This window comes from Nilaparvata lugens, chromosome 3 (genome assembly GCF_014356525.2).
Source record: "Nilaparvata lugens isolate BPH chromosome 3, ASM1435652v1, whole genome shotgun sequence".
Lineage (NCBI taxonomy): Eukaryota > Metazoa > Arthropoda > Insecta > Hemiptera > Delphacidae > Nilaparvata > Nilaparvata lugens.
In genome coordinates, this window is record NC_052506.1 from 77,487,823 (window position 1) to 77,508,716 (window position 20,894).

At 34.1% G+C, this 20,894-nt stretch overlaps 1 protein-coding gene across 2 annotated transcripts in view; it reads right to left on the reverse strand.

Annotated features, from left to right (window-relative positions):
• Window positions 1–3,739: 3,739 nt before the first annotated feature.
• LOC111044156 (treacle protein) overlaps window positions 3,740–20,894 on the reverse strand; it is a 44,914-nt gene continuing 27,759 nt past the window's right edge. For both annotated transcript variants that reach the window (XM_039424693.1, XM_039424692.1), the window contains 5 exons: window positions 12,937–13,074; window positions 11,843–11,941; window positions 8,841–8,975; window positions 8,007–8,132; window positions 3,740–4,355 (listed from right to left, as the gene is read on the reverse strand). In XM_039424693.1, the coding sequence (XP_039280627.1) occupies window positions 4,282–4,355; window positions 8,007–8,132; window positions 8,841–8,975; window positions 11,843–11,941; window positions 12,937–13,074 (572 nt within the window). In that variant the 3' untranslated portion in view covers window positions 3,740–4,281. The remainder of the gene's footprint in view (window positions 4,356–8,006; window positions 8,133–8,840; window positions 8,976–11,842; window positions 11,942–12,936; window positions 13,075–20,894) is intronic.

Genomic DNA, 20,894 nt, shown 5'->3' on the forward strand with positions numbered 1-20,894 from the left:
TATTGAAGACATCAAGTGAGTTTAACTTATTTTTTATTGATTGTAAGTTAATATGGGATATTACCAATGTATTGTCAGAGCGACTACTGTTTCCCAAGTTATAGTGTTGATTGAGATTGATTGATTGGATTAATTGATCTACATCTCTCTGTCTCAGACTTCTAAAACTCAAAGCAGCTGGAGAAGGCGAGGTGTCTACAGAATTATTATCCAACTCCAGACTATGTTGATTACACTCTTTCAACTTACCAGGCACATCTCTAAAAAAAATCTGATTGACAGTCTAAAGGAATAGATTCTACAGATGTTTCCTGTTCCTGAGCCAAATTATGTACTATTTCCAATATCTTATCACGTATAAATCTTTTTCCAAGATTGTTCAAGTGCATGCCTTGTCTCGTATGAAATCTTCTACCTATATTTCTAATGTTTACAAATCTTACATTGCTAAAATGCTTACATAGATTTGAATTTTCCATATTAGCTCTCTCGATTTCTTTATTGATAGCCGACCACTTTGGAAGATCATGTCTGTGTGGCACAGAAAAAACAATCACATTTCTAGCACGTCGATTCTGAAGATCTTGAAGTTTGCTGCGAAGTGCTGAGTGGAGCTCTTTTCTCTCGTTGCAGGCGATATCGTTACAACCAGCCAAGTAAACGTTCACATCGTTGTAATCCAGCTCATTTGTTTCTTTTACCACGTCTCTGAAACGAGCTCCAGGTTTAACCATAGCAGAAAATGCATGGTTGTCGGTATTGAAGCTCGTGCAGACATCCCTTCCCTGACTATCCGCAAAAAAACGGATATTCATTGACCTTGTACTGCCACCGGTAGGCCTACGTCTGGAAAGTCTCTCAGCTTTAGGTGTTGAAGATCGGTGAACCTGCGCCTGCGGCACAATTTTCTTCCTAGCATCAGGTAGGTTGCACTATTCAAAAGTGTAAAACAACTCGAAAAACCTCACAAAACTTGAAAAAACTACAGAGCATTCTTAGCACGACCTGTGACGGCGAACTTCTATCTCACTCTCATATCTCACTAAGTTCGTGGGTTTTCAGCTGCCCAGTAACGAAAAGTTTGTTTATTTAGCCTACTGTGCCCGAGAGGTGAAAATGTGCCTCATCACTAGACCACAGAATAGTGCCGGGTTGTAAAAAAGCCAGTATTGCATTCCAAGCATCTGTACGTTCATCAAAATCTGCTGGCATAAATTCTTGAACAACCGTCAACTTAAGGGTGTAAATTAAGGTGTGAGTGTAAAATTCGCCTCACCGTTCTGGCCGACATTCCTAGAGCAGCAGCATGTTTCCGCGCAGAGCGCGATGGAGATTGTTCAATAGACGCTCTCACCGCCATTATGTTCTCTGGTGTGCTCATACTCTTTGGTTGTCCGACTGGTTTTCTAGGCAGTGCAGATCCGGTCGCCCATCCATTTCCTTATGGTTTTAGCACCTCACTATATTGTCCCTGTGTGAAAGCTGCTCAAGGCACTCATGAGTACTCTACCGTAATTGTTTTTAGAAAGGATTACCTACATTTTCCTATCTCAGGGCTAAAATTTTTATAAAATCTATGATACTCAAGAACACAATTTTACTAATTAATTTCTATTTTACCAACTCACCAATGACCAATATACACATGGATAGCCACATGCATGTCGATCTTCTCATTGAGCCCACCCAACTCCCATCACCACGTCATCCTCGTTCTTGCCGTTCACCTTAGCTCCAGCTACTATACAGAGTGAGTAATGCAGCTGCAAACATAAAATTTGCATTTTTTCAATTGGCCATATCTCCTGAACGGTAAAGAATTCTTCAAATCCGATTCCAGATTCATGTTTCTCGCATCAAAGAGCATAAGGTCACGAAGTGTGAGCAATTTTTATTTTCCACAAAAAATTGAGAAAAACCATAGTGCATTTTGGAACAGTACCGTAGAGAAAGTTTCTCAGATTTGGCTGAGATTAGCACCATAGATGAAGCTTTACCTGAGAAATGTCGAAGCCAAATTTGGCACCTCATATACAGGGTGAATTATGCAGCTGCAAACATTAAATTTGCAATCTTTTGATTGGCAATATCTCCTGAACGGTAAAGAATACTTAAAATCCGATTCCAGATTCGTGTTTCTCGCTTCAAAGAGCATAAGGTCACAAAGTTCGAGTAATTTTTATTTTTCACAAAAAATTTAGAAAACCATGGACTAAGTTAACCATTGCCGTTTCGGCACCTGCATTTTGTGACTGATCCCCTCGGGAAAAACAGGTGTTCCGAATCACCGCCTTTGAACTTGGGCCTGGTCGCCATTTTGAAAAGGAGTAGGGTCCTAATCTGAAAATGTACATCGAAAAATGAAGCAACTGTATTTAAAAATTAAATACAGTGTTTGTATACCATTATGCCTAGTCCACAGTAGCTGGTAAGCTATCTCCAAGTTGCTGGTAAGCTAACTCCAAGTCGCTGGTAAGCTTGACCATGTTGGTCTTGCCATCCACACAATTCAATTTAAGGCTGTGCAAAGGCTAAAAATAAACTTTCTACTGGTGATATTTTCCGAAGTTTTTCGATTTGTATACCATCAAGCTATCAAAATGCAAATGTTTTCTTAGGAAAACATTTTTTTCCGATCATTACTTTTTGAGATATGAGCGCCTAAAGTTTAAATTCTTGGGACAGAACATTTCAAGTTTGGTAAGAGATAAATCCATGAGATTTAGAGGATAGATTCTTCATGCTATTGGTGATCTAATAAAACAAAAAATTTCTGAAAATATCAATTTTTGAGAAAGTTATTTAATTTACCAAAAATTAACTAAAAGTTGAGTTATTTTCGGTCTATAGAATTTGTCATAGAAAAATTAAAAACACACAAGTTCACAAAACGTGAATATTTGTGGATGCTCGGCTAGGCACTCGCTTTCGCTCGATGGCAAGCGAAGGCGAGCGCTGGCAAACCACCCATCCACACTGTGGCGCTCGTCGTCATTTGTAAGTATTGGGCGAAAGTGTGGATGCGGAATTATAGGTTAGCACAGAACGTGCGAGTATAGTAACTATAAAAAACTTCTTAGAGAAACTCACTCCATCAAGTGTTTATAATGAGTGAAATGGGGTATTACGGTAAAGACAGAACTTCTATCTGCAACAAGGATCAATCTGCCAATAAAATATCAGCTGGATTTCAAGAAATGCAACTTTATCTACGAACACCAACATAAGAATTAATTCTAACCCCTGTAGCACATAAGGCTGTTCAATTTAACCGAGGTTCAACTTGGAAGACTAATAACTAATTAAGGTTAAATGACGTCATGTCGTATTGTAGTGTAATTGTTTATTGTTAAGGCTTTAAATAATGACTCAAGAAGAAAGGCTCTGAATTATTTTCAGATGTTACAAGGTACCTATGACTAATTTTATTTAGCCTATATAGAAAAAAATGTCTGGTAAGCTATGTCTTGTGTCTATAAGAACATGAATAGTATAAACGATATATCAATCAGTCTTTATGATGACCGTGGCCGCTGTAAATCAAGGGGTCAATAAATTAACGGTACATAGAAATATGCTCTTTATCAGAGAAGGCATTTTTGATGCTCTGGTTATCGTGGTGGAATTCATCACGATTGAAATTTAACCGGCTTTCGTGCAACAGGCACAAACTCTCAAAAAATGTCCTTTTTCATTTCACCTATCTCTGAATTCAATGGATGAAATAAAATTACCAAAATACATAATTCCAAGGTGTTTATTATTTACATAAATACAAAAACATAGGCTAATTGGATAAATAAATAGTTATCACTTATTTATTTACATCAAGTTTTACTGATACTATTTATTACATACAATCAGTCTGTTGGGATCTTCTTAAAAACTATTGTTACAGAATTAGTATCAATAAAAGTTACTTGCAATAAAAGTAGGCCTACAGTAGTTACTACTCAAACACCTCATCAAGTAAAGCCAGTTGTTCTTGAATTAAAAGAGCTAATCAAATACCGGTATTAAAATTAAATAATTATTATCATCTTTAAACTCCCAATATAAACAATAAGAAAATAGAAGATCGACTTAAAACTTGAGACAATAATTACATTATTGAAAATTAGTGTCATCAAATACGACACTGAACTAATCAACGAAAATAATATAAAAATCAATATAATATAATATAAAAATCAATATTACTTGAACAATAAAATAGTATTAGAAATTAAGATGATATCTATAGAATGTAGACTAGCTAGAGAGTGTCACATTACTACACTACTACTCATCAAGTCTTCTTTTCTTCTTCTTTTTCTTTTTGCTGCTATGCTCTGAAGATTCTTCACAAGGAACATCTGAAATGAAATTTAAAAATGATGAAAAATGTGTGATATTTTGTTTCAAAGTGAAACAATTATAAAATAGTAATACTTACCTACATACGAAATTGTTGTGAAAAAATTTATTGTAAATAGTTTCAAGTGAGAAATATGTGTAGGTTCACAGATTGAGAAACACACGTTGAGATTTTCCTTGAGTACCTTCGTATTTAAAGTTCTATAAGAACCATTTTAAAACAAGTCTGATAAAAAATAACCGTCTATACCACCCGAAGCAGAGACCTCAGCTAAAAATAGTCCTTAATATAATCTTTGCTCTAGCACACTGATTCCCGGTTGCAGAGGCATTACATAAAATCAAACATAGCTATGTGAGACATAGTTTAAAATCACTGACATAAATGGTTGGTCGCAGCACAGTCGTTTGCCGAAGCCCATTTAGCTATATCTTGAATTAGCATCACAATAAGTCACACTGCTGTTCTATTCACTTTTGTCCGTACATTTCCGTACATGCAGCTTCTATCCAACCAATGTTTTGGCATCGGGGAAAGTTTCAATCGACATAACTGTGAACAGACCTAAAAGACCTCACATAAAATAATTGATAAACAATTTCGAGATTTTTCACCAATTTAGCGATTTAGAGGTTATAAACAACTTAAAAAAACAAGGGAGAGAAAAAATAATTCACTCATATAATATGCAGATGGTTTTTTGTAAACATCTTTCAAGAAAAGCTATCACAACCTCTAAAATGCATTTGGCGGGACAGCACGACTTAGGGTCCATAACTTGACTGACCGTTTTTAGCTACTGGAGACATAAATAAGCTCTTTCTGACGACTGTGCAACGAAATCATGTGTTTAATTGGGCGTTTTTAGTTTTATGGGAGCTATAGTATACTTTGAAATCTGTGCAACGAAAGTGGAGTTATGGCTTCATAAATAAGTTGAATGCCAGATTTTAACTTTATGTGACGACTCTGCAACCGGGCATGATTTTGAATTATATAAAAAAAATAAAATAAATCATGTGAAATAAATCATGTGTGAAATATTGTGCTACAGAGAAAACCTCGATAAAGTACGAACATTCTCAACGTGCGTACTGATTTACGCACCGGAACACGAGCAATTCACTTTTCATCAACTGATTATATCTATATTTGTACGGAAACGGTAAGATACAGATATAAAAAGCTAGGCATCAGCTAATTAAAACTGAATTGCTCGTATTCGCGGCGCGTGAATCTGTACGCACCTTTAAGGTACCACTAAAAATTTATTTTTAAGAGGTCTGTACTGAATCAGGGTGTACTATATCAAGGTTGAAAGCTATATATACCTTTCAAGGGACTGCAAGAAATGTACTATAACAGGGAATGTACTATAAGTACTTAGTATAAATTAGAATTGGAACCGTTTTGGGCTTATAAGCCTGTGGTACTTTTCTGTAAGTTGTGTAATTCTTAATGATTGAATAAATAAATAAGTGTGTAGTATAAATCGATAATTCAATTACTAAAGCCACAAACATCGAATTTTGGACGTGAGTGTTTTGCCGTCCTTATAAATTCTATTAGATTAAACATAACTTGGTAAACAGATGATGTGTCACTGCAGTCCTACAAGTTGATTAACAAAGTAAGGAATTTGACAATACAATGTTCTATTTGTCACTTGGTCATATGGGACATATTTATGGATCATAAATTTATCTCATATTGATCAGGATTTCAAAGTTTTTAAATTGAAAGTTCAATGAACAGTATCTTGTCTTTGAACAATCTTTGTCATCGACAGAAAAATTGTTTATTTTATTTGTTGTCAATATTAACGTTAGCTTCTCTCTGTTTCAAATAACAAACGTGCCTCTTGTGCGACAGATAAAAATATGTACTTGAAATGGCTTTCATGTTTGGCATTGACTGAGTTTATATTAATACCCAAAATTCAGCTTTTGGGCAGGCAGAGCTCGTTCGTTAGGACTGTGAGTAAAGTCCGGCTGATCCAGTGAAAAAGGCTAGACTTTTGTTTCGTTTTATAATACAGTTATTCTGTCACGGATCGGGCAGTTTAAAAATAATTGTATTATTAAGAGAGACAGGTTCTGAGCCTATTCATTGGTTCAGTTAATTTTTGTTTTTTAAAATACTAACTGTAAAGTCGCGATTAAACCAGTGAATGCCAAAGGAGGAAGCCATCTTCAAAAGGTAGGTGACTACTGGATAAGGTCATCATTGTTCTTAATTTTTATAACCACAACGATTGAATCATCATTAGCAGCAAGCGAGTGTTTTCCCCATTAATTTCATATCAATATTGTTATTTATAATAAAATTAATCTTGTTTTGTTTAAATGTAAAATATGTTAAAGACTCATTAAATTATAAAGTGGATTGTTCACCTTTTGTTTTTTATTATAACCACCTCAACATATTACATAGTAATTCTTTTCCCACCATCACATATTTGGTGAAGGCATTAGCTTACATAGTTCTTGAAGGCGTCTCATCTTGCTTACATATCATAGAATGTTTTATTTTCAATAATATTGTACTGTTAAAATTGAATCGAAACTATTTCAATATTCACTTACTTACTTACTTACTCCTTAGCTCTACAGGTCTTTGCAACCCTTGGCCTCCCTCACATAGCCTCTCCATCTGTCACGATCCTCGGCCTGCCCCCTCCAGTTACGAACTCCAAGCGTTCTCAGATCTCGTTCCACATCATCCGTCCATCTATTTCTCGGTCGACCCTTTCTTCTTCTGTTATATATCCTGTCCTTCCATATACATTTCACTACTCTTTCATCTCCCATTCTCACCATATGTCCCATCCATCTCATTCTGCCAGCTTTAATAAACCGCACAATGTCTTCATTGTTTAAGAACTGCTCTATTTCCAAATTTTTTCTTCCTCTCCAAAGACCATTCTCAAAAACAGGACCCATGATTCTTCTCACTACCTTCCTTTCAAAAACTCTCAATCTTTGCACATCTCCAGCTGTAAGCACCCATGTTTCCGATCCGTAACTCACCACAGGCCTCACCAATGCTTTGTATAATTGTAATTTCGTAGCTCTAGATATCAATTGAGATTTGAACAACTTGATATTAGCATAGTATGCCCTGTTTCCCGCCATGATCCTGTTGTTAATCTCTGCTGAGACTTTCCCACTACTTGTCACAAGTGTTCCCAGATAGACAAATTCTTCTACCTGTTGAAATGTGTAGGGTCCAATTTTCATGTCTCTAGCAACTCTCCTTCCTAGGCCTACTGCTGGTGACACTCTCAGATACTTTTTCTTGGCCTCATTCATCTCCAATCCCATTGGTTCACTATTGATTGCCAGTGATGTGAAGGCTTCTCTCAAGGCTGGTACTGTTCTAGCTACTATGACATATCCACAAACTTGCCATAGTCTATTTACTATGGTGCTTCCATGCGTGATACCTTTTACTGCTTCATAGAGAGCCAAATTAAACAACAATGCAGACAACGCATCTCCTTGCCTTACACCGTACTTTACAGGGAAACGCCTCCCGTAATACTTAATTTCAATATTCAAGTGAGACATTAAGAATGAACCCATTCATTTTGAATGGAATTAATACATAATCAATTGCTCAATTTCATTAAGAATGGATGAAATTTTACCTTCTTGTAAACTAGGTTCTTCGTCCGCTTCTTCCCTTGATCGTTTCTTGTCCTTCTTTCTTTTCTTCTTCTCTCCTTCACTCAGGTTTGAGGTATCTCCAGATTTATGCGAATATGAAGACATATCTAGAAATAAGAAATAATGTGAAAATTATTATGAAGCGAAATTATTATTATTATCATAGTGAAATTTCATTAAATTGGATTTATGAAAGCAATAAGCAGGCAAGTCGAGAAAGATGAAATACAATGAGAGAAATTGAAAGCTATATTTGGTAAATGGAGTTTTCAAGACATTCTAATCTCAGACTGATCCAGATTTCAAAAGACAAAAGAAACAATATGGAGACTAATATGAAGCGACGTTTTGCAAATGTATTAAAACTTCAAGAATTCAGATTTATAAGATCAATTGAAAGACACGCATAGAAAGAAGAAAGAATATAAAAATTAATACAATAAAAGAGATTGAAAGCTACATTTTGTAAATGGAGAAAGTTTTCAATGCATTCATTAGACAGTTCAAGATTTGAAATAAAAACACACATATATTGTCAAAATCTATACTGTTTTATTTGGTACATGACCATGGTTTCGTCACCACACAGGTCACGTTTCTGTACAAATACAGATATAATCAGCTAATGAAAAGTGAATTGCTCGTGTTCGCGGCGAGTAAATCTGTACGCACCTTTAGATTACAAAACTTTGATCTTTCATACACTACAACAGGAGAGTTGCTTCCTTGTTGCAGTTACATATGACAAATAAGAAAAGAAAGGAAGAAAGAAAGCAAGAGAGAAAGGGAGAAAGAAATAGAAGAAAAAATGTTACCTGCTTGTCCTTCAGCACTTTCGTTATCCCTACTCTTCTTTTTCTTATTCTTTTTCCTCTCCATTGATTCGTCACACTTCTCTTCAATTGTTGAAGTATAGTTGATGGAAGAAGTAGGATTCTGGATAATAATGTCTGTGGAAAAAATTGAAAATTATTAAAGATTCTAAATTGAAAACGAAAAGCGATAACGATATTGTACAGTATGTTTCTAGATGAATGGCGCACTTTCAAACAGATTTATTTATGATAATGAGGTTAACATAAACATATCGCACACTAAATTACTCACAAAATACAAAAGTTTATGGGAGTGCATATTCAATTAATTTAACCCTTCATTAAGTTTATGTAATTTGGAACAATGAAAATTATCACGTACTCTCTCTTTCACTTGAAGGTGCATTTTCGTTTGTGCGTAAATTTCCGCAGTCGACGACGACAAGCATTGTTGACATTCATATTGTCCAATTTTCAAGTGTGCTAAAACAGTGTGGCCAAATAACTTTTCATTATTTGTCTTTATTATTAAAGAATTAAATATCCTATTATATTAAGCAAGCAATTTCTGTATTTATATATCTGGTTATTTTTATATCTGGTTATTTATGTTTAACGGATCTCGAAAACGGCTCTAACGATTTTCACGAAATTTGGAACATAGTAGGTTTATGATATAAAGATTCGATTGCTCTAGGTCTCATCCTTGGGAAAACTCGCTGAACGACATTAAAATGACAATTCATCCTTGGCTGGAACAGCTGTGGATAGTAAAAAAGTGAGTATGTGAAATATCAAAATATCGCATCCCCGAAATTCATAAGATGACGTATAGCCAGCTGTGAAATATAAACACGATCATTTTAGAGAATTGTGTTCTGTTTATCAATAAATAAAAATAACGAGCGTAGCTCGGTGCCCCGATCAGTGAATGAGTCACCTATGAATTCCAAAACTTTCCCCCCATCACTCCACTGAGTTGCAGTATCAACCGAGCAATGGTTCAGTCTTTAGGTGCCATTCAGTCGCCACAGTGCTTAGGATAGGGAAAGACTGTATACGGGGACTGTATACGAACCAATAACACAGAATTGATGGCTTTGCTTGGGCTATGAAATGGTAATCATCCAAATGTTCATAGGCGTAAAATAATCCAAGAAGATGGAAAAGTAATGATACAATTAATAATAATATGTTATAACAGTAAACAGAGTATATAACACTTGGAAAATTGGATGTTGTAAAAAATGAGTAGGGCGCGACTACCGGAGGGTTAATATATCATCATAAATTGTCATTTAAAAGTATAAGCTCAACCTGCCCCGTTAAAACATAATTGAAAAAATTTTTTTAGGTTATTGAAATCTACCCAATGTGAGATTTTCTCCCTGTCGTGGTCGACGACGGCATTTACGCACAAACGAAAGCCCAGCTTTAATTGTGTTTCAATCATTTTAGTAGCCTTAGGGCCATATGCTAACACTACGTTTAAAGCTAAACCACGTTTACTTGTAGATATGGTTGCATTTATCATAATGTGTTTCATTTTCATATGGGGTTTAAAATAACAGCTGACATTTCTCCGTTTAAGCCGAGTATCTGCACACGGGCCTTAGAGAGAAAAGTCTTTATGTAATTTGGTACAGTGTAACACAGTATAGTTTTGGTTATTAAAAATTGCTCACCATATTATAATGCTTCACAGTGGACAAAAAGCAGTATTGGCTGTGAATTTTTTACTTTCCTTGCCCTATTACCATAGGTAAGGAAAGTATTGCTTTCCAAAAAAAATTTAAGGTACCCTAATTTCATGTTTTCTATACGTTTCATTACTTTCCTTGCCCTATTACCATAGGTAAGGAAAGTATTGCTTTCAAAAAAATTAAGGTTCCCCTATTTCATGTTTTCTATACGTTTCAAGGTCCCCTGAGTCCAAAAACATGATTTTGGGTATTGGTCTGTATGTGTGTGTGTGTGTGTGTGTGTGTGTGTGTGTGTGTGTGTGTGTGTGTGTGTGTGTGTGTGTGTGGTGGTGTGTGTGTGTGTGTGTGTGGTGTGTGTGTGTGGTGTGTGTGTGTGTGTGTGGTGTGTGTGTGTGTGTGTGTGTGTGGTGTGTGTGTGTGTGTGTGTGTGTGTGTGTGTGTTGTGTGTGTGTGTGTGTGGTGTGTGTGTGTGTGTGTTGTGTGTGTGTGTGTGTGTGTGTGAACACGATAACTCCATTCCTAATTAACCAATTGACTTGAAATTTTAAACTTAAGGTCACACACACACACACACACACACAGACCAACACCCAAAAATCATGTTTTTGGACTCAGGGGACCTTGAAACGTATAGAAAACATGAAATTAGGGCACCTTAAATTTTTTTGAATAAAAAAATATAAATATTACCATAGGTAAGGAAAGTAATGAAACGTATAGAAAACATGAAATTAGGGTACCTTAAATTTTTTTGGAAAGCAATACTTTCCTTACCTATGGTAATAGGGCAAGGAAAGTAAAAATATAGATCTACTGGAATTAATCAGATTTGAAAATAACCCGGCTTTTTTGCAACCTTCACTAAGTACCTGATTGAATGATTACAAAAGTTCAACAGCTGAGTCATAATTTAGACACACTAATTTCCACAAACATGAACTCACTCACTCACTTCCATCATCAACAGACGACAAAATAATTATTATCAGCTGTTTTTCCAAGGATGAATAATAATTATCCTTTTAATGTCCTTCAGCGAGTTTTCCTAGGGATGTGACCTAGTGCAATCGATTTTTTATATTATAAACCTACTATGTTCTGAATTTCGTGAGAATCGTTAGAGCCGTTTTCGAGATCCGGTGACATACAAACATATAAACAGGAATTGCTCGTTCAATAGTATAGGATAGAATTGATTTACAAGTGTAAAATCACAGGAAATCATAACATAAACATTTTGATAATTGTAACGTTTATATTGAAAATTAATATAGCTTTAAATTATATTTTGTTACATACCTGACTCATGTTCCAAGTTCTTAGATTTCTTCTTCTTCTTCTTAACTCTTGGTGAACTAACGTCGTCAGAATTGAAGGTCTTTGGTTGGTTTTTGAACTCTGAAAATAAAAGTGAAAATAATAACTAGGAAACAATGAAATAGACAACACTGATGGATATCTTGAACAATCAAATATACAATCATACAGATGAATGGAACAATCATATAGATATAGAAGATTGATAGAATAATGAAGTATTAGATGGCATAATTCATTACATTGTAATCTGAAATAATAACGAACTTCCATTTAATTGACCGAGTGAAGTGAGGTCTAAGATTCAAGTCGACGGTTTATCATTTCTCTTAATGTTTAAATGTTGCGCATTTACGGCGAAACGTGGTAATAGATTTTCATGAAATTTGACAGGTATGTTCCTTCTTAAATCGCGCGTCGACGAATATAAAAGGTTTTTGGAAATAAAATTTCATCATAAATCAGCTGTCTAGTGGACTATAATACTACCCGTTCAAAAACATCGAACATCTTGAAAATGTATCTTTCCATCAACGTTAGTAGACAGTCGACTATAATACTACTCGTTCAAAAACATACATCGTATTGAAAATGTATCTTTCCATCAACGTTGTAGACAGTTGCAGCCAGACTTGATAACAGCGCTCACACTCACATTCCGGGACGACACGTCACGGTACGATAGGACAGAAAGTCCTATATTTATTAAGGATTTTTTCTAGACATTTTAAATTGATAAATTATTTATTAATTTTTGAGAAAACATAATAGGTCAATGTAACTTACTGAGCGCAAGGTCTACTGTTCACAGAACTACTAGTTTATTATAATGTGATCTGAAATTATAACGAACTTCCATTTAATTACTTATTGATTGATTCTTTATCACAAATGACAATGTATTGCCAGGTCTTGCAATACCAATTGCATACAATTATAATTAATTCGCGACATACTATGATATGGGCATCATTCTCACTCTAATACTAATTAGACAGAATAAATACTGTTTAATTAACTAGTTCAACTAGTTAATTAGTTAAACTAGTTTAGAATAAAATTAAATAGATACCAACCAGCTCCTAAGAGAGGATGCCTAACTTTGAGATTCTCGGGCATCACAAGTTTCATGGTGGTTGAGAATTCCACCTCGTGTGGCGAAGGCATTCGAATTTTCTCCTCTATTGAAACTCGGCCAGCTAATTTTAACGGATCTGAAAACAAAATACAAATTAAAAATTATTCGCAATTCAATCATTACAAAGAAACCTAATCATAAAATAATCAAAAGGTTTACATCGAGATTCAATTCAGCTGAGAGTAGAGAAATGAAGACAGCATAGTGAAATTCACTAAAACCTGTAAGCTTTAATAAATAAAAGGAATTCTCTCTACAATGTAAGGAATTCTCTCTACAATGTATGGAATTCTCTCTACAATGTATGGAATTGCCATAAAATGTAAGGAATTATCTCTACAATGTGACAAATTATAACTGTAATGAATTGTCAATTGACATTGAATAATCTAATTTATTAGGTTTACATTGAGATCCACTTCAGCTGACAGTAGAGAAATGAAGACAACGTAATTGAATAAAAACACAAATATTTTGTCAAATTGTACACAGTTTTATTCGGTACACGACCATGGTTTCGTGACCACACCGGTCACATTTTCAAGTTGACTAAAGCTAAAAGGTCAAGATAAACATTGAATATGAATTGGTAAATGTTAGCCAACATATCAACTTTATACATTTGGTAAAGAGAAACATTAATTGAAAACTTCTAATTTACTGTTGTCTGAATATATTACAAAGAATGTATAAAATATGTATTGTAATATTACATTTTTTCTCACATTGGAATCGAATCTTCAATTCGAGATCTATGAAACTTTATAGTAAATATCAGAGTCATCGATATACGAACAAACTTTTCGACTGAGAATTTATTATCGTAAATGATTGTTGCATTGTTCCATGGTGTCACCGAGGCTGGGTTAACAGAATTAATAGATAAATGGTTTATTTAAATAGAGATGATATATAAAAATTTAAAATAACAGTTTCAAAATAAAGTTTTATTGAGAACAAATATAAAATGTGAATTCTAAACTTGTAATTTATAATTTTTTGGTGACGTGTCTGTAACGTTGAGGTGTCTAGAAGCTTTTGCTCTCTTCCTGACTTGTAGCTTTTCCTGTGGCTTCTTTCTCTCTAGAAAAATGGCTGGCTGTGTGTGTTGTAAATTTTTGCTCTCTGAATAATTTTCTATTTAAGTGAATTTATTAATGTTTTAAATTGAGTTTTAAACAGTTTATAGTGTTCTATTTTGTCCGTATATTGCTATTTGTGTATACAAGCCAATAGCCACTGTTTTTCAACTACAAATTGGATAAGTACTTTAGCTCGTAGTAACTCTAGATGCTTAGGCTTATAAGATATAGTTCTTTGTGTATTTGTATAATATTTTGCCAAAATTCATCTGAAGATTATAAGTTCATTTGCTCTGAAAATTGGATTTCTCATTCATAGGCGATAGATCCATTCATAGTTTATCAAGAATCTATTACGTTGGAGCCGATAAATTTCCTTAGGTTAATAGGTGGAATGCTATCCAGCTGATTTAGGAAAAATTGGTAGCACGGCAAATGTTACCCCTGTGGTGGGACCGAATTACAAAATAAATATGTCCCAAATGGTACACCATGAAATCCCTGGTTATGAAAAATTATTAGTAGGATAGATATCTTGATAGGTTATGAATGGTATACTGCTGAGTGGGAAATCGGTTCAAGAGAGATCAAGTCCTAATGAATATATTATCTGTGCAGACTAGCAAAATGGCAAACATTAAAAATGATCTGAATCTTATAGCATTCTTAACACAAAAGTTTGATGATTTGAAACAATATCAAAATGCTAGGTTTGATGAGCAAAATGCTAGGTTTGACGAGCAAAATGCTAAGATTGATGAGCAAAATGCTAAGTTTAATGCTAGGTTTGATGATAAGAAGCAAGAATTTGCTAGCATAAGACTAGAGCAGGTTAGTATAAACCTTCTATTGAAAAATGCACATGAAACATTGAGTGATAATCATGAAGATGAAAACAAAATTGAAGCAGGATAATAGTAGTGTTAAGATACAGGATCAACTCATTCAAGTTTCTGACAATGTAGGCCTAGTTACTGTTGTTGAAAAAGTCAACCTTAATGAGATAGTAGAATTGAGTAAAGAAGTAGGTAGGGAGTTGTCTTCACTGAAAGTCAACTATCATGAAAGTAATATTGCTACATTGAAGGTTAGGAAAACTATAAACAAAGTGAATGATTACATGAGACAGGTTTCTGTAGAGGTTAGGAACAATGTAAACAAAATGAATGTTGCTTTGAGTCAAGTTGATGAGTTCAACTTTCAACTGAGAATTGAAAAGGTGTATGCAATGCATTCTCAAGTGAACATGACTAACTTTTGCAAGCAAAATGGCTTTGTTAAAACAAATGAACCCATGAATAAAATCATGTTTTTGAAGAAAACAAAACGCAAAGTCTCCATTGATGTATTAGTATTCAAAGGTTGTTTCAAGTTGCTTATTTACAAGATGATGACAGTGAATCACATGATGAAAGGGTATTCCCCAACACACAATGATTAGGAATCCTGTGTTATGCCGGGATTCAGAATAGCATAATCGCTACGCAGTGTATGGTAAGAGTCCATAATTGTGTCTTTTTTCTTTCCTGTAGCCTATTTTTCTTGGCCCTTAATCTTTTCAAATTTTGATTCTTTCCTGTCTTTGTGTAATGTTCAGTAAAATTTCTTCTATGTTGCATATCTTAACCAATCTTGTCCATAGTCATTTAAATCTGTATTTTTCTGAAATAATTTTGGAAGTTAAAATAGTAGCTTATTTTCCTAATCTTTAAATTGTTGATAAAACTTAACTTTTCTAAAATCTATCCATTGTAGTGTAAATAATTGTTTGCTTGTGGTATATTTTTTCATCATGTATTACATATTTTAATCATGTCTATTTTTTTTAGGTATCATATTAGGTAATTAGGTTTTTCAGAGCAATTATGTCCCATTTTCTCATTTTCAGTATATTTTTATTAATTATACTTCCTCATGAAAGTTTCAGTACTGACATGTAGGATAGGCTCTAATTAATCTTTCTCTTCTTTGTGTTGTTTTAGGAAATTTATTTACCCAATTTTATTTTTCTCTTGTTTGTATTTTTTAGGGAACTTATTTACCCATTATTCATCTTGATCGTCTTTGTATTATAATCTTGAAATGTTTGTACTTATTATACAGTCTTTAAATTTTAAATTATTTTAAAAAATAAATGGTTCAATTTAGAACATGCTGAAATCTATTCTTATGTTTTAATTCTTTTGTTATAATAAATAAACTTCAAAATTTGAAAGTATTAATGAATTGTGTAGCCATATATATGTGATGTATTAATGAAAGTTAACTTGAATAATAATGTTTTCATTGAATAAAAACGTTGTGTTATATTATCAATTGAAATGAGTTAAAGGCTAAAATTTTTCTAAAGTTTTTTGTGATTGATATCTTTTTCAAAATTTTAAAACTGTTTGTTCTATAAATTTTGATATGATTGATTATCGTTTGAAATGGATGCTGGAGTGTATGTAGAATTTTTAGTGGGGTTTGTTGATTAGAATTTTGCTGGTATGTGATTGTTTTTTGAGATGGAAAACCATTATTGCCTAAAGAAAAAATGACCAGAAGGTTATGACTTAGAGAGGCAGTAATGAGATAATACTTTTTGTGTTAATTAATAATGTTGATTGCCATAGATGCAAAATAATGATTAATAATGTTGATTGCCATAGATGCAAAATGATGATTACTTATGAATATTGATTGCCTTTGAAGCAAAATATTATTGATGTTTTGAATGATTTCTTGTTTAATGATTGATAGTAAAGTTTTGTCATGAAATGTAGTTTGTGTTTAGAACATTGAAAAGTCGAAATAAACTATAGTATCCGACAAACGATGATTAATAATATTAAATAATTTGCTTTGTATACAATTTTTGAACACAAAGTTAAAACTAAATAATTTTGAAACCCTGAATGATAAATCATAAATGTGAAATGAACTTGCTATAAATGAAATGTTATACTAAATGATAATGAAATGCAGATATATTATGAAATGATTGTGAATAGAAGACCAATTGTCTGAAATTATTGAAATATATATTGAAATTAATTTTTGTTGTGATGATCTGATGTTTTTTACAATTTTGATAATGATACAGGGTGTTATGAAATTCTATTTCTATTTTGAAGAATGGATTAAATTTTGATATTTGAACAGTGAATAAATGGAAATGGAATTATTTTTTTTATATTGAAATTTATAATTGATATCTCCATATTTCACAATTTATGTATTGCTGACTGTATAATAAGATGTTAACAAATTTCAATTTTATATTGACTATATACTTAAAAATAATTTTCATGTGTATTAGATTGTATTGATAGCCTAATCAAGTTTTTCTTCTTAGTTTATAAGCATTTTAAGATAACAGGTACAGCACAGACATTAACATTGAAATAATTATCATGTGAATCTCGAAATCAGCAACAAGTGAACGCCATGAAGAGTGTTAAGAACATTTGGGTGATTTTCGAACTAGTGTGACTCAACTACACCTAAATCTACGCTGATGCCTACACTAATAACTACGCCAATGTCAACACCAATAACTACGCCAATATCTACACTAATATCTACGCCAATAACTACGCCGATGCCTGTGCTGATGCCAACGCCAATATCTACGCCAATGCCTGCGCCAACGCCGATGCCTGCGCCAATACCAATAGCTACGCCAATGCCTGCGCCAATGCTGATGCCAACGCCAATATCTATGCCGATGCCTGCGCCGATGCCAATGCCTGCGCCAATGCTGATACCAATGCCAAAATCTACGCCGATGCCTGCGCCAATGCCTATGCCTGCGCCAATGCTGATACCAATGCCAAAATCTACGCCGATGCCTGCACCAATGTCTATGCCTGCGCCAATGCTGATGCCAATGCCAAAATCTACGCCGATGCCTGCGCCAATGCCAATGCCTGCGCCAATGCTAATGCCAATATCAACGCCGATGCCAATGCCGACACCAAAGCATACGCCAATAGCAATGCCAACGCTTATTGCTGACTTTGTATCTCAAACTTCAACACTACTACATTACCTGGAGGTAATTGCCATCCATGTTCACATTTGCAACTTTGAATTCAAAATAACAGTCACAGTATCATGAAAGAATTGATTCAAAAAAAAATCCTCTCCTAAATTATTCCTGTATGCAGAACTCTAAACCTTGAACACTGAAAGTATCAAAAAACCAAACCTTACCTAAATTAATCCTCACCTAAATTAATCCTGTATGCAGCGTCTATCTCTTTTCCAAAAAACGAATTACATTGTCATTTCAAGCCTGAAATGTACATTGTACAATTACAAATATGATACAAAATTTACGTGACTCTGTATCGAGTTTGGTATGCAGCCGTCTACTACAAGCATGAGGCAATGCTAACTGAGATGTCACCTGTATCGAGTTTGATATGCATCAGTTGACTACAAGTATCAGCCCAACACTATGAGTATTCGTATCAGCCCAACACTAACGTCATCACATTGGAGTCACACTTAACTGAAAATCATACTGAGTGCCTTAACGGACTGTTTTCCAAAATGTGCATTGATAAAATCAACCGCGTCAATAGTGAAAAAAATGAACATTTTTTGATTTATTGAAATTTTATGTGAAAATTAAATGTAACAATTCATCAATTCATTAAAAAAAAAAATAATAATAATAAATTTTTTATTCAACATACTAAATTTTTTTTATGCAATAAAAATTGAATTTTTCTATCTATTAAATACATGTGCAATTTCAAAAAACTATTCTTTACATATTAAACTTTCTGTTGAGATATTTTCCTTTAAATTATAAAGCTAAATCAAAAGTAATATTGATATTCTATACTTTGAAATATTGTTTGGAAACATATAACAAATGCTATTGATGAATTTTTATAATAATTTTCAATATTATAGGACAACATGCAATGTTTTTATAGAAAAATTGTTACTGTTCTCGAATTTATAATTCAAAATTTTCATTAGGGTCAATGTAATTTTTTTTCTTTAAATTTTCAAACAGTAAAATTTTTTTATGTCAAGAGGGGGGTATTTGTAATATTACATTTTTTCTCTCATTGGAATCGAATCTTCAATTCGAGATCTATGAAACTTTATAGTAAATATCAGAGTCATCGATATACGAACAAACTTTTCGACTGAGAATTTATTATCGTAAATGATTGTTGCATTGTTCCATGGTGTCACCGAGGCTGGGTTAACAGAATTAATAGATAAATGGTTTATTTAAATAGAGATCATAGGCGCCGACTCCATGGGGCCCAAGGGGCTCGAGCCCCCCCAAAAATTTAGTTGAGGGGGCGGAGCCCCCCCAATAATTTGTTGAGAAGGATAATTACATTTTGCTTGTAAGTTTAAAGCATCGCGTGATACGCTACTATAAACTCTTTAAACAGTACTAAACCAATTACTCTCAACACAATGTCATACTGTGTTGTGCTTTTACGAACTTAATACGATGTAAAACTGAGTAAGTTTAGCCAAAGAGATGAGTGTTGAAGCATGAGGGTAAGGGGAGTCATAGATAGTTATAAGAATTTGGAACTGTGCTGCGACGCGAACCACTGTTATTGTTATTGTCTACTTGTTATTGTTATTGTCTAGAAGGCGTAGAGGGCGACGACCCGGTAAGTCAAACAACCCACCCCTCCCCGCACACTCATGCCAAAAATTGCGCCACTGCTCCTGCACTCACTCTAGCAGTGTGTCCAGCCGTAGTACATTTTGCGAGGGATATTTTGATAATTAGTACTTAATTTTTCCCGGGCTGGACACACTGCATTCTAGTCTGTCTTGTGTTGTGTAGTTGTGATAGTTGGCTAGTTGCTTCTTGCTTGTCAAGTGAGTTATGACACGGTCGCGTTCGCGTATAACCTAATTTCATGTGTTGACGTGTTGTTAGGGCTGCAATTGTTAGAATTGTGCACAGTATGTAGTGTTTTTAGAGTAAGTGTTTATTTTGTCGGCTTCTGCATTAGTGATTTTTTTTGTAGCCTATAATGGATAAATTCATCACTAAGAAGCCTCGCATTGACACTGCAACCCCGGCAAATGTCGAAACAACTGCTTCAACATCAGGCGTGAGCTTTTCACAGCAAAATACAAAACCTAATGACAAGCCTATTGGAGGAAGATCGTTCCAGAAGTCTTGGGTGACTAAATATAAATGGTTACAATATGACGCAACAATGGATAAAGTTTTTTGTCAGACCTGCAAAGAGGCAGAGGCCAAGGGCCTTCTCCAATTGACTACCAAGAAAGAAGATGCGTTTACTACTGTTGGTTTTTCTAACTGGAAAAAGGGATTGGACAAATTTCGTACTCATGAAAATACGTCTGTGCATAAGGAAGGAGTTTTAAAACTTTCATCTTTAGCAAAACCAAGTGTAGCCGCTCAATTAAATGATCAATTGAACAGTGACATGAAGAAAGCCCGTTTGGCTCTTGAAATTATTTTTACAACAGTTAAGTACCTTTGCCGGCAAGGTTTGGCCATAAGAGGACATGAAGATATTAACTCAAATTTTTTGCAATTGCTAGAACTTAGGAAAAAAGACGTTCCTGAGTTAAAAGACTGGTTGGGGCGTTCTGGGTATAAATGGATCTCACATGACGTTCAAAATGAGATAATTGATATATTGGGCAAATCTGTTGTGCGCTCAGTGCTAGATAAAATCAAGAATAGTGAACACTTTTCAATTATTGTGGACGAAACAAGTGATATATCGATTCATGAGCAAGTGTCATTTTGTGTTCGAACTGTAAGTGACGATTTAATAATCAATGAAGACTTTATTGGTTT